This window comes from Nothobranchius furzeri, chromosome 12 (assembly GCF_043380555.1).
Source record: "Nothobranchius furzeri strain GRZ-AD chromosome 12, NfurGRZ-RIMD1, whole genome shotgun sequence".
Lineage (NCBI taxonomy): Eukaryota > Metazoa > Chordata > Actinopteri > Cyprinodontiformes > Nothobranchiidae > Nothobranchius > Nothobranchius furzeri.
Window position 1 is genome coordinate 57,759,630 of NC_091752.1, and position 20,090 is coordinate 57,779,719.

The 20,090-nt window shown below is 43.7% G+C and overlaps 2 protein-coding genes across 2 annotated transcripts in view; both read right to left on the reverse strand.

Annotated features, from left to right (window-relative positions):
* Positions 1-3,440: 3,440 nt before the first annotated feature.
* On the reverse strand, positions 3,441-8,749 carry pam16 (presequence translocase associated motor 16). The gene is made up of 5 exons (XM_015945577.3): positions 8,625-8,749; positions 8,270-8,354; positions 8,064-8,200; positions 4,465-4,530; positions 3,441-3,594 (listed from the first exon to the last, which is right to left on the reverse strand). Exons 1-5 carry the CDS (start codon positions 8,625-8,627, stop codon positions 3,508-3,510), a joined length of 378 nt encoding a protein of 125 aa, XP_015801063.1. The 5' UTR covers positions 8,628-8,749; the 3' UTR covers positions 3,441-3,507.
* Positions 8,750-11,899: 3,150 nt separating this feature from the next.
* Positions 11,900-20,090, reverse strand: part of coro7 (coronin 7) — a 155,529-nt gene continuing 147,338 nt past the window's right edge. The window contains exons 13-28 of the mRNA XM_015945575.3: positions 20,069-20,090; positions 19,930-20,004; positions 19,685-19,844; positions 19,437-19,612; positions 19,250-19,358; positions 19,082-19,168; positions 18,843-18,985; positions 18,581-18,685; positions 17,113-17,198; positions 16,793-16,934; positions 16,604-16,693; positions 14,454-14,570; positions 14,233-14,368; positions 14,048-14,139; positions 13,698-13,784; positions 11,900-12,090 (exon numbers count right to left, since the gene is read on the reverse strand). The exon at positions 20,069-20,090 is cut by the window's right edge and continues 77 nt beyond it. Coding sequence (XP_015801061.3) covers positions 12,082-12,090; positions 13,698-13,784; positions 14,048-14,139; positions 14,233-14,368; positions 14,454-14,570; positions 16,604-16,693; positions 16,793-16,934; positions 17,113-17,198; positions 18,581-18,685; positions 18,843-18,985; positions 19,082-19,168; positions 19,250-19,358; positions 19,437-19,612; positions 19,685-19,844; positions 19,930-20,004; positions 20,069-20,090 — 1,636 coding nt within the window. The 3' untranslated portion in view covers positions 11,900-12,081. The remainder of the gene's footprint in view (positions 12,091-13,697; positions 13,785-14,047; positions 14,140-14,232; positions 14,369-14,453; positions 14,571-16,603; positions 16,694-16,792; positions 16,935-17,112; positions 17,199-18,580; positions 18,686-18,842; positions 18,986-19,081; positions 19,169-19,249; positions 19,359-19,436; positions 19,613-19,684; positions 19,845-19,929; positions 20,005-20,068) is intronic.

The following is a 20,090-nucleotide window of genomic DNA, read 5'->3' on the forward strand; positions in this document are numbered from 1 at the left end:
ACTTTGACAAGGTGCCTCCAGCTCAGCAGTGAGACACAAACACCACGACTGAAGCACTCATAGGAAGGTTTTTCATCTTTAAAGTTATTTTTCACAGGTTTCTGTGCGATATAATTCAGACAAGCTTGCCGAACCAAAGCAAGTGAACTCAGGCTGTCCTATCTGTTCGGAAGGCAGCTCAGCGTTAACAAGAGCACTTAATGGTGTCAGCTGGTTAAAGTATTGAAACCTCAAAACTGCTGCTAACCTCTCTGCTCCCCCAGTGCAACACAAACTGGGAACGAGCACTTTTCTTTCGACAATCTGTCCCCGGTTTGGGGAGGGTGACCGACACAGACCAGACTAGTCCACAGGTGTGTGCAGACTAGGGGCTTTTAGGGTTTAGACCTAACTAACAGACAGACGGTGTTCCACCACCTGACAGTGACCAATTATTGCTTCTCCTTTTTTTACACAAGTGAAATGTAAAGCACTGGTGCGTTTGACTCCCCCCTCTGGCCGGACGTGATCAACAACATCCTGTACGGTCAACCAGTTTAGACGTAAAACCCAGGTGGTGAGAAGCACCACTGCCTTTAGTGGTTTCACGACTGAAATGACCCCAAAACCAGACACAGGTGGTCTAGTTTAGATGAGATCTTGTGACTAAAAAAACCTGGAGGGGGCGCTCTGTGCTGCTTACGGCCGGACTAGTCACAGGACGCCACACTGACAAACTGCCTCATTTTAATCTGTCCGAAGGGGCAAAGAAAGATTTTTAAAGCTCTCGTGGGGAACGTCTTGTCACGGTCTGATCAAACAGTCGACCTGCACTTATCAGAGTTTAGAAAACCTCCCTTTGGATTCCTGTTTCTATTTTAAACAGTGATTTGCTGTTATTTGACTTTTCTGCACATATCGCTGCCGTGTCCACGCGAGGGAGGACGGGGGCAGCGGAGGAGGGTTTCTAAACAAAGAACACTCTCCTGAAAAGACGCTCCTTTACTCCTCCTGTGATCATGTTCTGATTCTCCCCGTCTGAAGGGCGATTCACCCACCTGTCACTGTTTTATATTTCTGTCGTATTTTTATTTGCTCAGACGAGACATTTTCTTGTGATGTTGATATCGCTTCCTGAGTTTTGGCTGCTCTGCATCAGCTTTCTGCTGTCGGGTCTTTAGAGGGGTTTAAGTCAGGGAGTGAGTGTGTGTGTGTGTGTGTGAGTGAGTCCAGAGCAGTGGATCCTAACCTGAAGTGTGGACTCCAGAGAAAAAACAAAATGTCAAATAGCTAACAAAATTTTTTCCATGAGAATTTATTACCTGTTTTGAAGTATTTTGGGCCTCCGTTCAGATTTCTGCAGACATTCATCTGGTTTGTTTTCGTAGGAACCTGTTAGCCGCTGAGCTAAGTCAAAAAGCACAACAAATGATTACATTTTAATGATAGAACACAAAAGGCCAGTGTACATTTAAAACGTAACTGGGTGTGTTTGAAAAAGAAAAAACAATCTAAACTTATTTAGAAACTAGATTCATGTTGGAAATACTGAAAATTTTGAGAAACATTTGTTGAATCAGAGACTCCTCATGTAAAAATATCCTAAAATGTCTCAAAATTCACACACCTAGGGTACTGTTTGATATTTACCACGACAAAAAGCATACTGGGGGACATTTTCTACAGTTCTGAAGGCCATAAATAAGTGGTATCTTCAGAAGGCGCAAGCCCAGTTGGAACCACTGCTCTGAGAGACAAATGTGATCCAGCGGGTCCAATGACACCATATTCCCTCCTGACAATCACGTTAGTTCACTACTTTTAAAGTGTGAGCGTAATGGAGATCTTCAATAGCTATTTTACACGGTTTCACAAATGCAGACGGGTTAACGTAGAGAGGTGACCTCCAACTGTGAATCGTATGGCTGAGCTGGAGGAGTGCGAGAGCAAAGAGAATGGCTGAATGAGTGAGTGGATGAAGGACAGGAATACAGGAGAGCCGGGGCTGGGAGCCAGGACGGGGGGGTGGGGGGGGTTCATCCTTTGCTGCTGCTCTCCATCTGGCCACCTACCCAGAAAACGCTCCTCTCTGAAGTCGATGGCTGCCCGGTGCCCAGTGTGGCAGCCGCTCTCAAACCAGCACGCAGGAAACTAGGCCACTGACCTCCTCCTGCTCTCCGATCTTCTCTGTAGACCAAACCTCACGCTCAGTTCTCACCTGCAAACTAAACTTTGATGCAGAAAGATAAACTCATGAATGTAATTTAATGTTGCATTCAGGACACACACACACACACACACACACACACACACACACACACACACACACACACACACACACACACACACACACACACACACACACACACACACACACACACACACACACACACACACACACACACACACACACACACACACACACACACAGCGGCTTCAGGTCAGCTACTGAAAAGAGTCATTTGTCTCTGAATGGACCAGCCTGGCATGTGATGTCACCAGGAGCAGGCGTTAGCCAAGCCAGACATGGTCTCCATGGCAACAGTGAAACCCACGGATGAGGCGGCTCCCCTCTTCCTCCTCTGCTGGCCGACGCCAGGGACAGAGACTCAGCCCGGCAGCAGAAACCTGCAGAATGACACGGATCCAAACTGGGTCCACACCAGTTCAATGTTAACTAAGCAGCACGCCCCATTAACCCTTTGAGCTCAGTCTGTAATGAAACTGCACTTTCCCTCCCCGTGTAGACTATGGATATGGGGATGCTGTCTTTGTTGTTGTTTAATCTGCATCTACGATCAGTTGTTTGGGAAATATGAACAATTGTGAAAACTTTGCTCAACATGACTACATTGAAATAATTTTTCCTTTTTGATTTCATGTTATATGAGTGGTACGTGCTCCTGGAGATGTTAAAGCAACCCAAACTCAATGTTACAAGAAGCAGAGCCAAGATCCGGGACACTGGGAGGCCAGAGGTGACCGGTGTTGGAAGTGCCACAGTGTTGCACAAAGGGTTAATGACGAGACCAGGGCCATTCAAGGCTTGTTCAGCTCATGTTTTTGCACATTTGTGAGATATTATGTCAGTATTTTTATTTTTCCAAGTGCCTTTTTACTATAGGTAAATATAAAAGTTCTACACTATAATAAAAGAACCATACGAAACTATATTTTTCCTGAACCATGTTCCGGTGTTGAACATGCAGAATTTTAGAGTTGTAAAGTCTCCAGTTGGTACAACACAGCAGCGTTCTCCTGTTCTAGAGGAATTTTATTACGATATTGATATAAGAAAAAATGTCAATGAAAACAACAAATGTTTAATAAAGTTGCATTTGATAAGTCTGCTTCCATTTTTGTTCCAACAGAAGTTAGGAGCACAAAGCAGAGCAGCGTTTCAGTCCAACACGTAAGGATATTGGATAAAAAGAGAGAAACCAGGACTCAGACACGAGCACTAGGAAGGAGAGGGCTTTATTGGGTTATAATTTACAGAGGATGGGGGGTGGGGTGGGGGCTAATGACTCATGTTTCTGAGTTCTGCTGCGACTGTTTCTGTTCTTGTGTCTGAATATTCAGCTCCTCCTCCAGACGCTCTTTGGCTCGGACCACCTGAACACAAATGGGAGACATCAGAATCAGAATCAGAAAAGGTTTATTGCCATCGTCAGTGAACAAACAATTCACAAACTAGGAACTTGCTTCGATACTAACGTGCTACATATAACATGAATAATATAATTAAAAATAGAATAAAGTAGAATAAAGTAAAATAAAATATAATAAACTAGCATAAAACTTTGCTATAAAAAAGGCGGGTAATGGTAATATGGCCGATAACGTGACGTTATGTCAAGTACAGAAGACGAGCATGGTTGTGTGTTTATAATCTATTCACAAGTCTAACGGCAGATGGAAAGACTTGTGAATAGATTATAAACACACAACCACATCATTGAGAAAACAACCACGGCTCGTATTTTGATCCACTAACGCACAATCAGACATTTTTTACATTCGTGAATTTGCTCTGCAGCAAAAAAACCCCCAAGGGGTTTTTCTTCTAAAGGCAGCAACGTTTTGAGGAATCACACATCCGGGTTCCTTTGTTTCAGAGTCAGGGACTGAAAGCTTTGTGACATCTAAACATTTAACAGAAAAACATCCTTCTGTAACGAGAGATGTTGTAAAACCCGCAGAAACACAAACTCCTGCTGTCATCACACCAACAGGAAGATTAGCAACAACTGGATTTAGTCCAAATTTAAACGGATCATCCAGACAAAATAAGTTGATTCAACAGTGAAAAAGTTCCAGAAAATCTCAAGTTTTAGACTGAAAGGGAAGCAAAGTTAGGAGTTTACTTTCTAAAATTCAGTTATAATAGAGTCCAAAAGTATCCAAGGCTTCAGTATTACCCCATGAGCAGGTTAATGCTACAGAGGGTTGCACCTGTGCAGCCTGAAGGTAAGGGCCACTTACTTTAGACTGGAGGTAGAACGACCCGCCCGCTGACTTGTCATTGACTTTAAACAGGTGCTCATAGTTCTGGAGGACATAAAAACATCAGAATTCAAGTAACGTAACCACTGCTTTAAACATGCACACTCCTACATCTCTGTATGCAGAATTACAGACCTCAGCAATATTATGTAACTTCATAAAATATTTTAAATGCTACACACACACACACACACACACACACACACACTAAGGTTTCTACAGTCAGACATTCACTTAAATCATTTGGTGGCAAATGTCAAATAACTAAATAAACCCTTTGACCTTTGACCATGGACCACCCATCTAAGGAAAAACTGGTTCATGAACGCAATCCTGTGAAGTCAAACATCACCAATAGAACACGGAGCAAAGCTCCTAAAATGTTCACATAATTCAGTAACACACTCAAAAAATAAAGGGAACACAAACACAAGACACCCTAGATCGGAATGAATGAAATATTCTTATTAAACACTTTTTCTTTACATAGCTGGATGTGCTGGCAACACAAAAACCATCTATGGGATGGATTTGGAGTCACTCTTAACAGTTAAGTGTAAAAACAAACCACAGGCTGGTCCTGCGACAGGTCAAGATGAGGCTCAGTAGTGTGTGTGTATGTGTGTGTTCTCCACGTGACCTCCCTACAACGCCTACACATGCTCCTGATGAGGTGGTGGATGATCTCTTGAGGGACCTCCTCCCAGACCTGGACTTAAGCACCCACCAACTCCTGGACAGTCTGTGGTGCAACGCGGCGTTGCTGGATGGAGCGAGACATGATGTCCCAGATGTGCTCAGTGGGATTCAGGTCTGAGGAACAGGCGGGCCTGTCCATAGCATCAATGCCCTCGTCTTGCAGGAACTGCTGACACACTCCAGCCACATGAGTTCTAGCATTGTGTTGCATTAGGAGGAACCCAGGGCCAACCACACCAGCACATGGTCTCACAAGGGTTCTGAGGGTCTCAGCTCAGTACCTAATGGCAGTCAGGCTACCTCTGGCGAGCACATGGAGGGCTGTGCTGTCCCCAAAAGAATTACCGCCCCACACCATTACTGACCCGCTACCAAACCAATCAAGCAGGAGGATGTTGCAGGACGCAGAACGCTCTCCACAGCGTCTCCAGACTCTGTCATATGCGCTCAGTGTGATCCTGCTTTCATCTGTGAAGAGTAAGGGTGTCAGTGGTGAATTTGCCAATCTTGGTGTTCTGTAGCTAATGCACGGTGTTGGGCTGTAAGCACAACCCCCACCTGTGGACGTCAGAAGTAGCCGAAACTGTCAGCAAAATTAAATAAAAGCTTTGCTAATCTGTGACTTAGACAAGAACAAAAAATCAACACGAATAGAAAAGAAACAGAAAGAGCATAACAAGGAGTACTGCTCCTGTTCATCCTTGCACAAAGGTGGAGGTAGCAGTCCTGCTGCTGGGTTGTTGCCCTCCTACGGCCTCCTCCACACCTCCTGATGCGCTGGCCTGTCTACTGGCCACAGCTCACACTGATGAGCCATCCTGGATGAGCTGCACTACCTGAGCCACATGTGTGAGCTGCAGACTCCTCATGCCACCACTACAGTGAAAGCACCACCAGCATTCAAAAGGGACCAAAATATCAGTCAGAAAGCAGAGGAACTGAAAAGTGAAGAAGAAGAAAATATCTTTTCTATAGCGCCTCTCAAGATAAAAATCACGAGGCACTTCACAAAAACAAAAAATGTAAAAATATAAAAAAGAATTTAGAAAATGGTTAAAAATATATTTAAAATGAGCAAAAAATAGACAATTGTGATTAAAAAATGTTAAGAGAGAGAGAGAGAGTGAATAGGAAAGAGGGAAATCAGTGGATCCTGAGGAAGGTGGAATAGGTGGGGAGAAAAGAATAAAGAGAGAGTGGTGAAGAAGGTCACACAAAAGCCAGCTTGAACAAGTGAGTCTTCAGCTGCTTTTTAAAGGAGACCACTGAGTCCACTGATCTCAGGCTCAGGGGGAGAGAGTTCCAGAGTCTGGGGGCCACAGCAGCAAATGATCTGTCACCTTTGGTCTTTAGCCTGGTGCTGCACAACCAGTAGGCTTTGATCACTGGACCTCAGGGACCTGCTGGGGGTGTAGTGACTAAGAAGATCACCAATATAAGATGGTGCTTGTCCATGTAAGGCCCTATAGACCAGAACCAGGATCTTGAAATGAACCCTGAAGTTGACTGGCAGCCAGTGAAGCTGGAGGAGAAGCGGGGTGATGTGGGTGTGTTTGGAGGACTTGGTCAGAAGCCGAGCACAGGCATTCTGAACCACCTGTAGACGGTTCAGGGAGGTTCTGCTCAGACACGTGAAAAGAGAGTTACAGTAGTCTAAGCATGAGGAGATGAAGGTGTGGATAACTGTCTCAAGTTCAGAACGGGACAGAATGGGACTCAGCTTAGCAATGTTCCTGAGATGGAAGAAGGAAGAGCGAACAAGATAACTGACATGAGAGTCCAGGGGGAGAGCTGGGTCAAAGGTCACACCAAGATTCCTGACGGAAGGTTTGGTGTGAGAAGCAAGCAGACCAAGAGAGTCTCTGACTTTGGGAACCAGCTTGTCTGGAGCACAGATGTGGATCTCAGTCTTATCTTCATTCAGCTGTAGAAAGCTCCCAGCCATCCAGGTTTTGATAAGAGTCTAAGCAGGTGTGTAACAGCTGCAGCTTAGACATCTCATGGGGCTTAAAGGAGATGTACAGTTGGATGTCATCTGCATAAAGATGGTAGGAGATTCCTTTGAAGAAGCTCAGGATGTGCTGAAGAGGGAGCAGATAGAGGAGGAAGAGTAGAGGCCCCAGCACAGAACCTTGTGGGACACCATGGGTAAGAGAGGTGGTGGAGGACCTAAACTTGGAGATGGCCACAGAAAAGGAGCGCTCAGAAAGATAAGAGGAGAACCACTCCAGAGCAGATCCTGATAGGCCTATCCAGTCTCTCAGCCTCTCCAGAAGCAGGTGATGGTCAACTGTTTCAAAGGCTGCAGTCAGGTCCAGCAGGACCAGAACAGAACAGTCCCCTGCATCACTGTGAGCCAGAAGGTCATTAGAGACCCTAAGAAGAGCTGTTTCAGTAGAATGAGCTCTACGAAAACCTGTGCTCTGTGATCACCGCCTGCAGGACCACTTCTTCATTGGAGATGTCTTACAGGTGAAGTGCTAATAATTTCCACCTGTTGTCTTTTCCATTTGCACAACAGCAGTGTTGCTTCCTAAGTGGACAGTTTGATAGGGTTAGGATGCCATCAGCATTTGGATCATTATAGTCATGAACGGCAATATTGTGGTTTCTTCTGCTGAGAAACGTCTTTAGATGCTCATCAGAAAAGGTCAAACAGAAGGAGAGGACACAAACTTTAATTTAGTTCATTAAAGAACGTATATGAATGTTGAATCCTTTTCTCAAATGCAACCTATGATGAGTGGATAAAAACAAGACTAAAATAAATAAATTTCTCACTAAATATTACAGAGCACGCTCAGAGAGCTTCTAAAAAATGCCACCAGTGTGTGTGTGTGTGTGTGTGTGTGAGAGAGAGAGAGAGAGAATGTGTGTACCTTCTGGATCTCCTCAGGACTGAGAGTGGAGATGTTGAGGATCTGCTGAGCCTCCTGTAGACTCATCCCAGAGATGCTGGAGGCTGCAGCTGACTGCTGACCTGTCCGACCTCTGGCCCGAGCTGCTGCTTGACTGGCTGATGGAGGAGATACAAAGTTCTACATGATTACACACACAAATGCGCGCGAGCAATGACGGGTCGTACCTGCATATTCCTGTTGTAAAGCACGGGCAAAGGCTCTGCCCACCACCTGGACTCCCATCACTATGATCTGAGCCAGATACTTGGCCTGAATGAGATAAAGACAAAAGGAGGCGCGTGGCTGGTAGTTTATAGACTGGATGTCATTAATGGTTACGTCGCACTCAGGCTGAATACCCCAACACGACTAGCGCGTTAGAGACACTCAGCTAATATTCTGACATTTAAAAACCAAATCTGATCAGATAATGAAGCTAGCGCTGCAGCAAACCACGAATTAATCTCAAAACAACAGCTTCTGTTCACGTTTCAGTTTCAACAACAGACTATAAACGAGAACACATAAACGTGACCTTACCATTTTTAAATATAATACTTAGCCTCCGCGGAAGACGACAGTCTTGTATTCACACATGGGTACTGAAGGTTACCGAAGGAGGTCAAAGTTCAAGCAACATTACGAATTCAAGACTGGCCGTCTTGGTGTGACTATTAAGACAGCGACACCTGCTGGCGAGGAAGTCTAACTGCAGCCTGATGCTTCTAAGGTCACCTGTGCTCTGCTTGTAAAACAGTTGTTACGAAAATTAGAAAAGATGAAAGTATGTAAAACAAAAGACTCAAAAATACTTCATAGAGATAAACAATTCTAAAATTATACATAATAAAAAAAAATAAACAATTAAAAACTGATCCATCTTTCTCATCTGAACCGCTTCATCCTCATTAGGGGTTGCGGGGAGTTGGTGTCACTGGGCGAGAGGGATTTGAACCTGTGAACTTCAGCGCTACCAACCGCGCCACCGTGCAGCACAACAAAGGTGCAGTAAGCTGGAATCTGAGGTTTGATCCAGTTATATAAAGCATCTGCACATTTAACAAAACATCATGCTGTCTTACAAAACTTTGATCAAACCTGATGGCTGACTTCCTATAAGTTTTCTCAAACTGATACCATGTAGATCTGTTTCTTAAAAAGATTCTGATTAATTTGTCCAATAAATGAATAGCTGACCACCATACATGAATCCAAATCCTAAAGAACAAAACAAACTTAATGGTGACACTTTCAGATACGTAAGAATCTAAAACGTATAAAAAAAAGGTAATTAATTATTGAAATGCTTACTCCACACCATGTTAAGGAAATATTCATTACCATCTGCTGCTTTGTACAGTCTATGTTTGCACTCGAAAAGAGATAAAGGAAAAGGGGTGAACGTGCCTTTCTGTATGCAACTCCAGTACATGGAGTGTCCTGCCGCTAGAGGTACAACAGGCGTCTCCTGTGGCAGCAAAGCTAAAAGCCGACTTCTGTGCCCTGGCTTTCTTATGACGGTTTTAGTGTTTGGTTGTTTTTAACCTGTGAACTTCTTACATTTCATTATGACTGGTTTTGCCCCCCCCACACACACACACAGTGTTTTTAGTTTTTTATTGGTCTCTAATTTTTTTTTCATGACCCTTGTTGTACTGCGCGTTGGGCAGCTGACACGCTGTGGGAAAATACGCCTTATTAAAGTGGTATGGTATTATTCTTATACATTTGTTTCTAATATTGCTTTATTTAATAATGTATAAGGTAGTGTGTGTGTGTAGCTGTCATGTTAATTACACTGAAGCAATAGGAGCAGAGTTCATATTGTGTTTATTGCTAGAAGATTTAGAAAAAGTCCACAAATCATTACACTAGAAAGACAGGAAACATAAAACAAATCACTTTATAAAAACACACAATTGAAGGCAAGTAACTCCAATCCAAATACAACAATTTCTGAGCATCACAAGTACGTACAGTCAACACCAAATAAACTCACGTGGCACCTGTCACACGGCTGGCCCAACCGGATTGATCCAGTTCTTAAGAGAATGTAAACAAAAGCCGGGTCATCCGTGGGTCTCTGGTCTTATTGCTGCAGCCCTGAGTGACGACTACATGATGGAAGTTAAGAACACTGTACTGTTTGTTTCTCACCACATTCCAGCAGTCAGAGAAAACCAAATGGTTTAGTGAAATCCCACAATAAAAGTTAAAAGCAGCCAGTAAACAAAAACAAAACTCATTCTTGAAGTATAAAAGATCTCCTTAGAAACTCACAATGGATTATTTTACCTCTTCCTGACGTCTATTCCTGGAAGAACAAAGATTAAAATCTAACTCGGACTAAAACACGACATAATCCTGATAAAATGGCATTTCAGATTTGGCTTGTAAAAAAACATGATGTTAACTTTTAAAATTCCAGTTGAAACATGAACACAGATGACCCTGTTGTTTCATCCAAGGACGCCCCCAAGGGGTGGCATGGGGTGGCTAGAAAATTGCAAGCCCCCCCAGGAGAAGCCAGTGTTGACAAATCATATTAATATTCAGTCAAACCATATATTTATCTAGTTTATTCAAGATATGATTGTAAAACAAAATAAAAATATTACAATTAATGAGTAAGGAAATAATCAGAATAAAAAAATACATATGTTTCTGCTGCTCACCATTTAAAAAAAATTTATCTCCAGTTTTTTGTGTGAACACAGCAACAGGTGAATTAAACAAAAAAATACATTTAAAACTAAAATTTGGGATAACATTTTAAATAACTGAAATGTGTTTTTCTAAAAAGTTTATGTTTGTAAAATTTAAGTTAAATGTTTTGGATACGTATGTTATTTTAATAAAAAAGAACAAAGGCGCAATGCAGCACATCGCCACAGACTAAATTCAACCAGAGTTACCACAATGATCAATTTGGTGCGCCACTCCAAAAATGTCTTTGGCCCCATCTGGCCACCCCATCAAAATTTTCTGGAGGCGCCCCTAGTTTCATCAGAGGAGGTTTTGTACCTGAAGCTTAAATGTTTTTAATCTGACCAAACAGGAAGACACGGCTGTGTCTGAATCTGAAATAAATCAGAGCGATAATTAAAGCTTCTTTCCGGAGTATTTCTCTTATCCGATGGCACCATCTAGTGGCTGACAAGCATATCACACTCCTTCCGTTTTTTTAAAGATGGCGACTTCACGTTTCTTGTTTATAAATGTGCTTCTGTAGCTGACAAACAGCTAAAACACGTTGTTTAACTAGTATTATTCTCATGTCATGTTGTGTTCTCATATATTTATATTTTAGAGACTTTCTTGTCCGTGAAAAGTTCATCAAGTCCGCATCAGCCGAGGTATTCCTTAAATTTGACGCAAGTAAGCGGTAGTCTAACACTATTGGATAGTTCTGGTCAGCACTCAGTTTCCTATTGCACGGAGCTCTGCGGGGCAGGGGGCGTGCTTAGCAGAAAAAAAAAGATGTATTGCTTACATTATATCACAGTACATGATAAGATAATCACTTTTACGGATTTCTGACAAATCATAATTTCTGAAAGGGGAAAACTCCGGAAAGATACTTTAACTCTGAGCACGTGGATGGTTCAGAATACCAGGATGGCCACCAGAGGAAGTGAATCGTTGTACACAATAATGAAAAACTCGTCCAGTTATGTGTCAGAAAGAGGAGGGCTGTTGGTGCGATCACCATCCAACTGACTTTAATGCATAACATGTTCATGATTTCAATGCTTTCATGTGATTGTTTTACTAACATCTTTGTTTAACTACGTCTGATTAACCGTTAAATGATGTTAATCAACAACTAGTCAGAATGAATTCTTTTTTCTATAGTCTTACATATAATTGTTCTGTTGTGAATTGGTTGAAGTGCCATTGTTGCTGGAGCTCAGAGGATTTCTGGGAATGGCGACAAAACACTTGAGTTGTTTGATGTCGGCAGCAGGACTGACCCCGACTCCAGACGCCGTCGTCTCTAATCATCCTGAATGACGGGGAGAGCAGAAGAAGAGGGGGTGATTTACTCAGTCTAACATGGTTGTTGTGGTGTTACAGCAAACATCATAATCCAGGAAAACCGTTAAAAAATAAAAAATAATGTAACGTGTAAAAAAACAAAGATGCAGAAATCCCCACAAAGTTTGTTTTGTAAACAAACATCAGAGTTAATCCACTTTAAGACAAGACTGTTAACTAGGGAATGCTCGACATATCGGCATCTATATCGGTTCGACAAATCAAGCTGGGCAGATATTAACAACCGAGACATTTTTCCATCTTGTTGCCGTTTGTGTATCAGTTTCAGAGGGTGAGGTGGGTGGGGCAGCAGCAGCTCAGGAGGTAGAGTGGGTTGTCCAGTAAATCGGAGGGTTGTAGGTTCGATCCTGGCTCTGACCAGAGAAAGCTGCTGTTGTGTCCTTGAGCAAGACACTTAACCTGCCTTGCCTGCTGATGGTGGTCGGGAGGACCGATGGCGCCAGTGTTTGGAAAGCCCCAGGGCAGCTGTGGTTACAATGTAGCTCACCCCCACCAGCGTGTGTGTGAATGGGTGTGTTGTGAAGCGCCTTGGGGGGTTGCAGAACCCTTAGGAGGCGCTATACAAATACAGGACATTTACCATGATGCACATTTCTTTAGTCATGTCATGTGACAGTGAGGGTAGTCATCTCAGAACCGTAAATGTGTGTACATAATTATAAATATTGCTAATATTTAGGGGTGTGTATCTGCAGGAATCTGGCAATGCAATAAAAATTTAAATACAAGAGCGAGGACAGAATATATTGTGATACTAAAAGTCAGACAATATTTGCTATTTTTGACTGAACAGGTCAGACGTTTCTAACACATTCAGCGTTATTAGGAGGTGGTAAAAACTGCTGCCACCTAGCTGTAAGACTTGGAATTGCACCACACAAAAGAAATCCTCGTTAAAAAACCAAATAAAATCAAATAAAAAACACTGCTTTTGTAAACGGGCTCTCCGAACACATTGTGGCATTTTAGTGTACCATTATTTTATTACATCCCTACTTATATTAATGAAATATTGGGAAATATTGGTTATCGGATATAACAGCGATTTTAAAATCTTCTGTTCATTTATGCTTCAGTCTTTGAGTTCAGCTCATGAAAACTGGGAGCAAAAACAAAACTGTTTATATTTATCTTCGGTGAAGTTTGGAGTTGTGTTTTAATTAAATGTTTGGTTAGTGGTCAGGCTTTTTCAACATTTCTCTGAAAAGAGTCATCTGAATCAAATCCTTCAATGAAAATCGACTCTTGTTCTCTTCTAGGAACCCCCCCCCCCACCCCACCCCCGCCCCGCCTTGTTACTGAGCTAACCTGTAATTAACACACTGCAGTAAACAAACAGTTATTAATTCAAGTTTTGAGCGGCGGCGGGATGGGGTGGGGGGTGGGGGGAGCTCCTCCTTCAAATGGTATCAGTTTAATATTTAGTTAATATGCTCTTCTTAATAAAAGTTAGCCCTTATTGTTGTATTTTTTTAGAAAATATAAGGAAAAAAAAAACCAGGAATCAGGGTTGTTTTTCTACTCGTCTGCACCTGAAAACTACCGAAAACTCACCCATTCATCTTCATCAACGCCCTCGAAGGACTCCTGAGGCAGCGGGTCATCCATGTTTCCCAGCTTGGCCACCATGGCACTCAGCAGCTGGATCACAGACACATGATCAGTGTTACACACACACACACACACACACACACACACACACACGCACGCACGCACGCACGCACGCACGCACGCACGCACACACACACTCACACACACACACACACACACACACACACACACACACACACACACACACACACACACACACACACAGTGACATTTATGTAGCGCTGGTGTTTCAGACGTCTGAAACCAGATAAACGGAGCAGATGGGCTACAGGACCACACAAACTTCTGCTCACCTCGTCTTTTTTCTGCTCGTCAGTTTTTTCTTCCAGGTAAACAGAAGAGGGAAGGTACTTCCTCACTGGAGCCTCTTTGGGGGCCTCGCTCACTGAGAGACAACGCAAACACACCAAGCATGAAGCACACAAACACACCAGAACATAGCCAGTACCGTAAAGGCAGCATTGATGAAGAGTTCCACCTGGAGTCATGTCTTTGGGCTTCAGGCTGATCTTTCTGTGCTGGCCGTTGGAGCCGGAGAGCCAGGCTGATGCCGCCAGAGCGGGCTCCCACCACACGGCTGTGTCTGTGTACACGTCATCCTGGAAAAACTCTTTCTGGAGATCAGTCATAGAGATATGCTCAGTTAGCTGGAAGTAAACAGCAGGAGGAAAAAGGCAAGGGCTGGTGCGGTGGGCTCACTTTGACCCGAGGCACCCTGAAGGCCACCGGCTCTATGCTGGTCTTGGTGAGCATCAGTCCCACAGCGATCTCCACATCACGCACGTTGCACTCTGTTTTGGGCAGAAAGACCAATCCCTGCAGACAGAATGAATTATCTGAGACATGTTGGAATCATTTCGCCCAGCCTGCACTGATGCACATTTAGAGTAACACATCTGCCATCCTTGTTAAAATCTTTTGAGTACCACATGTGCCGTCTTTCTTTCGCAGACTTTTGCAACCACGCTGTAATTTCTTCATTCACTGGCTGGAAACATCTTCTCCAATAGTCCAAAGTATCAAGTAACATTAAACCGTAAAACCCAAAAGTTGCACTTACCTTCCTTATATAATACGTGCGCTTACTACAAGCTGATAGCAACAAGTTACTTACATTGAATTATTTCATTACTTAAATAATAAAAAATTATATGCATTTATTGGTAATGATTTGCAATAGGTGTTTCTGTTTTCAAGAATGTAATATTAAATTGGCTTAAAGCACATGTGCACACACCACCGGGGCTAATTTATACATTAGCTGCAGCTCCCTGCTGGTTTCTGTCCACGTAACATAAAATGTTTTATTTCATGGGTGACCAATATAAACTCTGTTGCTAGCATAATAATCCAAACTCACTACATCATTGAAGAAAGTTGCCTTCTTTGGCTAACCTACTAAAAGTTTCACATTCACCAACTGTCTCTGATGGATTTTGCTGCTAATCTAGAATAATCTAGTCCAGGTTTGAAGAGTCTAAGTGTTGTAGTTGTGAGCTGGACCAGATCTACTGTGAACCAGATGAAACTTGTGTTTTTTTTTTCAACTGTAACAAACCAAATAAAGGTTTCACAAATCACAAACTATTTTTAAGGACTCTGCTATTAGTTTTAAATAATCTAGTTCAGGTCTGAAGAGTCTAGGTGTTGTAGATTTTGAGCTGAGCCAGTTCTAACGGTTCTCTTTTGCTTTTTGTAGTAATTTAATATCTTGTTCTCGTTAAACAAACAAATAAATAAATACATTAACAAACATATAAACAAACAAACAAACAAATACATACATAAACAAACCTATAAATAAACAAACAAATAAATAAATAAATACATAAACTAATTATTTAACAAATAAATAAATATTCACATCAACAAGCCATCTCTGAGGGGATCCATAAGCAGGAATGGCACACATCACTTCAACAACTGAATTAGCTCCAGTTTCAAATGTTGATTTGCAGAAACCGGATGTTTTAACACACTGAGGCTGCATTTCTGTTGTGTGTGAGCAGAGCGCACTGCGGGAGCAAGCTTGTAATGAGCACGCGCGTTTTTGCTGCTTGCGCTGCGAGTGCAGAGCGGTAGGATAAGTGGGTTTCAACAACAGAACCAGACCAGAATTCTGACGTAACATTGGTGCAAAAATGTGCAGGTTTTGACCGACGGCAGGAGGGATCGGACTGATAGTAACGTTTCTCATAGTAAAGAGTCGGTGCTTTTAACCTCCTCATTAGAAAAAGTGTGGGTGCATAACGTTTACAGCCCCAATTGGTGCGACGCCCACACACACACACACGCACACGCAGTACATAGGATGAAGCAGGGAGGAGGCGGGTGGGGGTGTTACGCTATAGGGGATGTAATTTTCACTTTAGAAGTGGAGGGGACGGGGGGGGGGGGGGATCTTTACAGTATGTTCTAATGGGAAACAGGCTTCAACACAAACGGTTGTTTTCCGCTTGGTCCTAGAGCTCAACCAGTGTCAATTTAATATAGTGTGATATTTTTTTGGATGGTAAAAAGTGCAGGGGTCAAAGCTTGACTTTGGAAAAAGTGGGGGGGACATGTCCCCCCTGTCCCCCCCCCAAAATTACGTCCATGGGTTAGGCAGAATTTTCTTCTCAGGCTTTTCTACAATGATTGACTTAAACTTCTTCATCACGCTGCTGAGTCGTGTTGCAGTCATGAGTACCAGACGTGCGCATTTGCTAAAGAACTCACGCGTCTGCAGCTTTTTGCGTAGTTTAGAGGGGCGAGTCGTACCAGCGAAATTAGATGATAAATTGCATACTTGCTACACAAAATGGGTACAGGTTGGCAGGTCTGGGTCTGGAGGAATTAGCTGGGATCACCTTGTGAGGCTCAGAGGAGTTAAAGCTGCTGCATTCGATGAAGTACGGATCTTCAGGAACCAACTCATAAACGTACACTCTGGTGTCGCCCTGCAGAAGACAGAAAAACCGCAGCTCACACTTCCACAGTGCAGAAATGGATGAAGAGTTTCACCCAAGTGACGTCCACGCCGTCAGCCATTAGCTCACCTTGCCGGTGAGGATGACGACCCTGGTGTCGGGGTCGTAGAATGGGATGAGTGTGGAGGGGGAGACGTTAACAAAAGTACTGGCGATCGGCCCGGAGGACAGCGCTTCAGCAGAGAACAGGTACACGCCTCTTTCACTGCGACTAGAAGGAGGAGGGTCAGAGGTCAGGGTCCCTTGGGACTGGAGTCCCAGACATAATGGCAGTAGGACACTTACTAACCAGTCACGATTCATGGATTATTGGGAAAAGTGTTTGGTTTAGCAGAAAATGATCTAATTCAGCACGGTTCTTAGAAATGTACAAAAGCAACTTCTGGTACCTGTCGAATCCAGAAACCAGCAGGTATTTGCCTTCACACACCCACACAACTCGAGCTCCTCTGTGGCCCTCCGGACCCGCGCCCTCCTGGTAAACACAAACAAACAAACAAACAAACAAACAAACACATCTCTATATTTGTCTTTGTTGATTAAACAGCACCCAATAACCAACCTACATCTGAGTCTTTAAATCCAAGCATCATTACTAAGGAAGGTCAGGAGGACTAGGGATGTCCTGATCAGGTTTTTTTGCCCTCGAGTCCGAGTCATTTGATTTTGAGAATCTGCCAATACCGAGTCCCAATCCGATACATTAAAAAAAAGGAATGGAAGAAACAGTTCCAGAATGCTCCTTATTTTTTATTTAATTACGTTTTTCTTTTTATTTTTAACAACAGATCACTTCTGTGAGGTAACTTGAACAATCAAGTAATAAATCACATAAATTCTTCACTTTTGGACTTTACTGCAAATATAGAAAGTCTAATATAAAAACAGATCGCACTTCAACTTCAAACACCTGACAGGGGGCTATTTTGCCTCGGTCCCCAAAATGCTTAGATACGTCCCTGGGCATGGGACGGAGTTTTGAAGATGATCTGAATTGTATCAACTATATAAATACTACAAGCTGATAAGTTATTGCTTTATACAGGTACAAACGTGTAGTGGGATAAATCTACCTACATTTTATTTTTTTAAGAACTTTGTTTTGATTTCTTGGTTTTTATTTTCCTATCTTCCTGTCCCGTCTGTCTCTGATCTTCCTGCATCTCCCAGTCCTCCAGAAAAACTCCTGTCTGCTCCCTTCTTTTTCACCGCACAAGTAACTTTTAAACTAGCAGATCAAATTGATCTATTGATTGCAAAAAAAGCGGAGTGTGCACTGTGCTGCCTGGCTGCCCCAGTGACGAGCGCTGCAGCGCGAGCGCGTCCACACGTCATGCTCAAATACAGACAGAACTTACCAGAGAGAAAATGAACGGACACGAATGACTGTGGGTTAACTGTATATTTTTGGTGATGCCACTTAGAAACTTAGAAAATGTTACTGTGGCCGTGTGCAGAACGCAGCTGGAGTTCATGAATAATCAGCGGTCTGCCTGCTGCTCTGCTCAAAAGAATCCCCGCTACGCTGAGTCCATATACATAATATAATATAGGTAGAAACTGGATCTTTTTTGTGCTCCTTCTGGGTGTGTAAGTTAAGGGCATCAGGGAAGCCTGACAACCTTTAAGGAGAACCGAGTTGCTCTCCTGTAATTTGAACCCAGTATCCGAGTCCGGATCAGTCTGAAACCACGTGATCGGGGCCGATTTACGATCATGTGATCGCATCGGGACATCCCTAGCCCGGACAATAAATGTGAATCTAGATTCTTTATGATTTCATTCTAAAATCAGCTGTTGGGGTCGTGTTGAAGACATTTCCACAGAAAACCAAAAGAGAACTGGTGTTTTATGTACTTGGACGGGCGCTGTTGACTTGCGAGGGTCATAGATGCGAACTTTTCCATCTTTGCAAACCGTGGCCAGCAGCTTCCCGTCTGGGCTCCACGCCATGCCGAACACCTGAGCATCATCGGGGGGAAGAGACCAGGAAGAGCTCCGTAAAGAAACGTGTTCTGGTGGCTGATTTTATCCACAAACTGCATGAAGCATTTTTGAAGCTTGAGCAAAATTTCTGACATGAATCAAAAGTTTAATTTCCTGGTTAAAGGTTACCCACCTGGTCCTGGTGTCCAGTAAGAAGTCTGACCTGCTCTCCCGTCTCCAGGTTCCACAGCCTGACTGTGAGATCGTAGGATGAAGACACCAGGAGTCCACTGGCTAGAGGGTGGTACTTGATGGAATAGATCTTCTCTGTGTGTCCTACAAGGATACACATCGCCCTGTCAGCATGGAGCCCCTACAGAGCCCCTGGAGGGTCACACAACAGACAGAAAGCATTTTGAGGAGCTTTCCTACCTTGCACGATGAGCTCAGGATCAGTGATGGTCTCTTTCAGCCCACCTTTTGGAACCCGCCACACTCGGATCTTAGCATCTTCACCGGCTGAAGAGGATCGAAAGCATCTTAAATGCTCAGAGTATCAGAGATGCAGCAAAGCGACAAACAGGGAACAAATGAACTCACCCACAGCAAGTGTGTGCGGGTCAAAAGGGTCCCAACACATGTCGGCCACATTTACAGAGTTCTGGATGGTGGGCAGGGCCGTGTCTGGAAGCCTGCCTGGCTCGGAGCGCTGAGGAGAGGAACAAATAAATCAAACCAAACACTGACCTTAGACACAGAGACCAGCTGCAGAGTATCAGGTTTTCACCTCAAACACGGCAATCTGTCCTCCAGAGATGGCGAGCGGCACGGCCACGCGCTGGCTGTTGACACAGAAGCCGTCACACTCGCCGGGTGTGGTCAGGTTGAGGTTACGGATGTTGGTGATGTGTGTGTCCCGGTGCATCACCACACCCTGGATGTGTCTGAACTTGGATGCTGTCCCTGAAACGACAAACATTAAACTAAGGACTTTACCCGTAAGTGAAAGAGCAGCCCACAGATTTCAGCTCCTACCCAGCAGGCTTTGGATGTTTTTTGAGCTCTGGCTGGGACTGGGGACGAAGCCTGAGGACAGCCCCGAGGTGGAGGAGGGAGAGCGGGATGGAGCAGCGCTGCTGCTGCTGCTGGGCGTGGTCAGAGGACTGCTGGAGGTGGAGCAGCCACGAGGCTGATCCTGTAAACATATTTGAATTCTTTCCAGTCAAATCTGAAAAGTTTGATGCTTTAGAGAGAACAGCATGGCTGGTCCCCCCACTCACCGATTCCTTCTTGCCTGGGGTCTGCTTTGCTGCTGGTTTGGGCCGCTTGTCTGGATGAAGGCTGACCTTCTCCACCTGAGGACAAACATGTCTGACTGCCTGCAGCCTAGTGCAACTGATCGTCAGGAGGATTTGTTACCTGCTGGTTCCCTCCCTGCCAC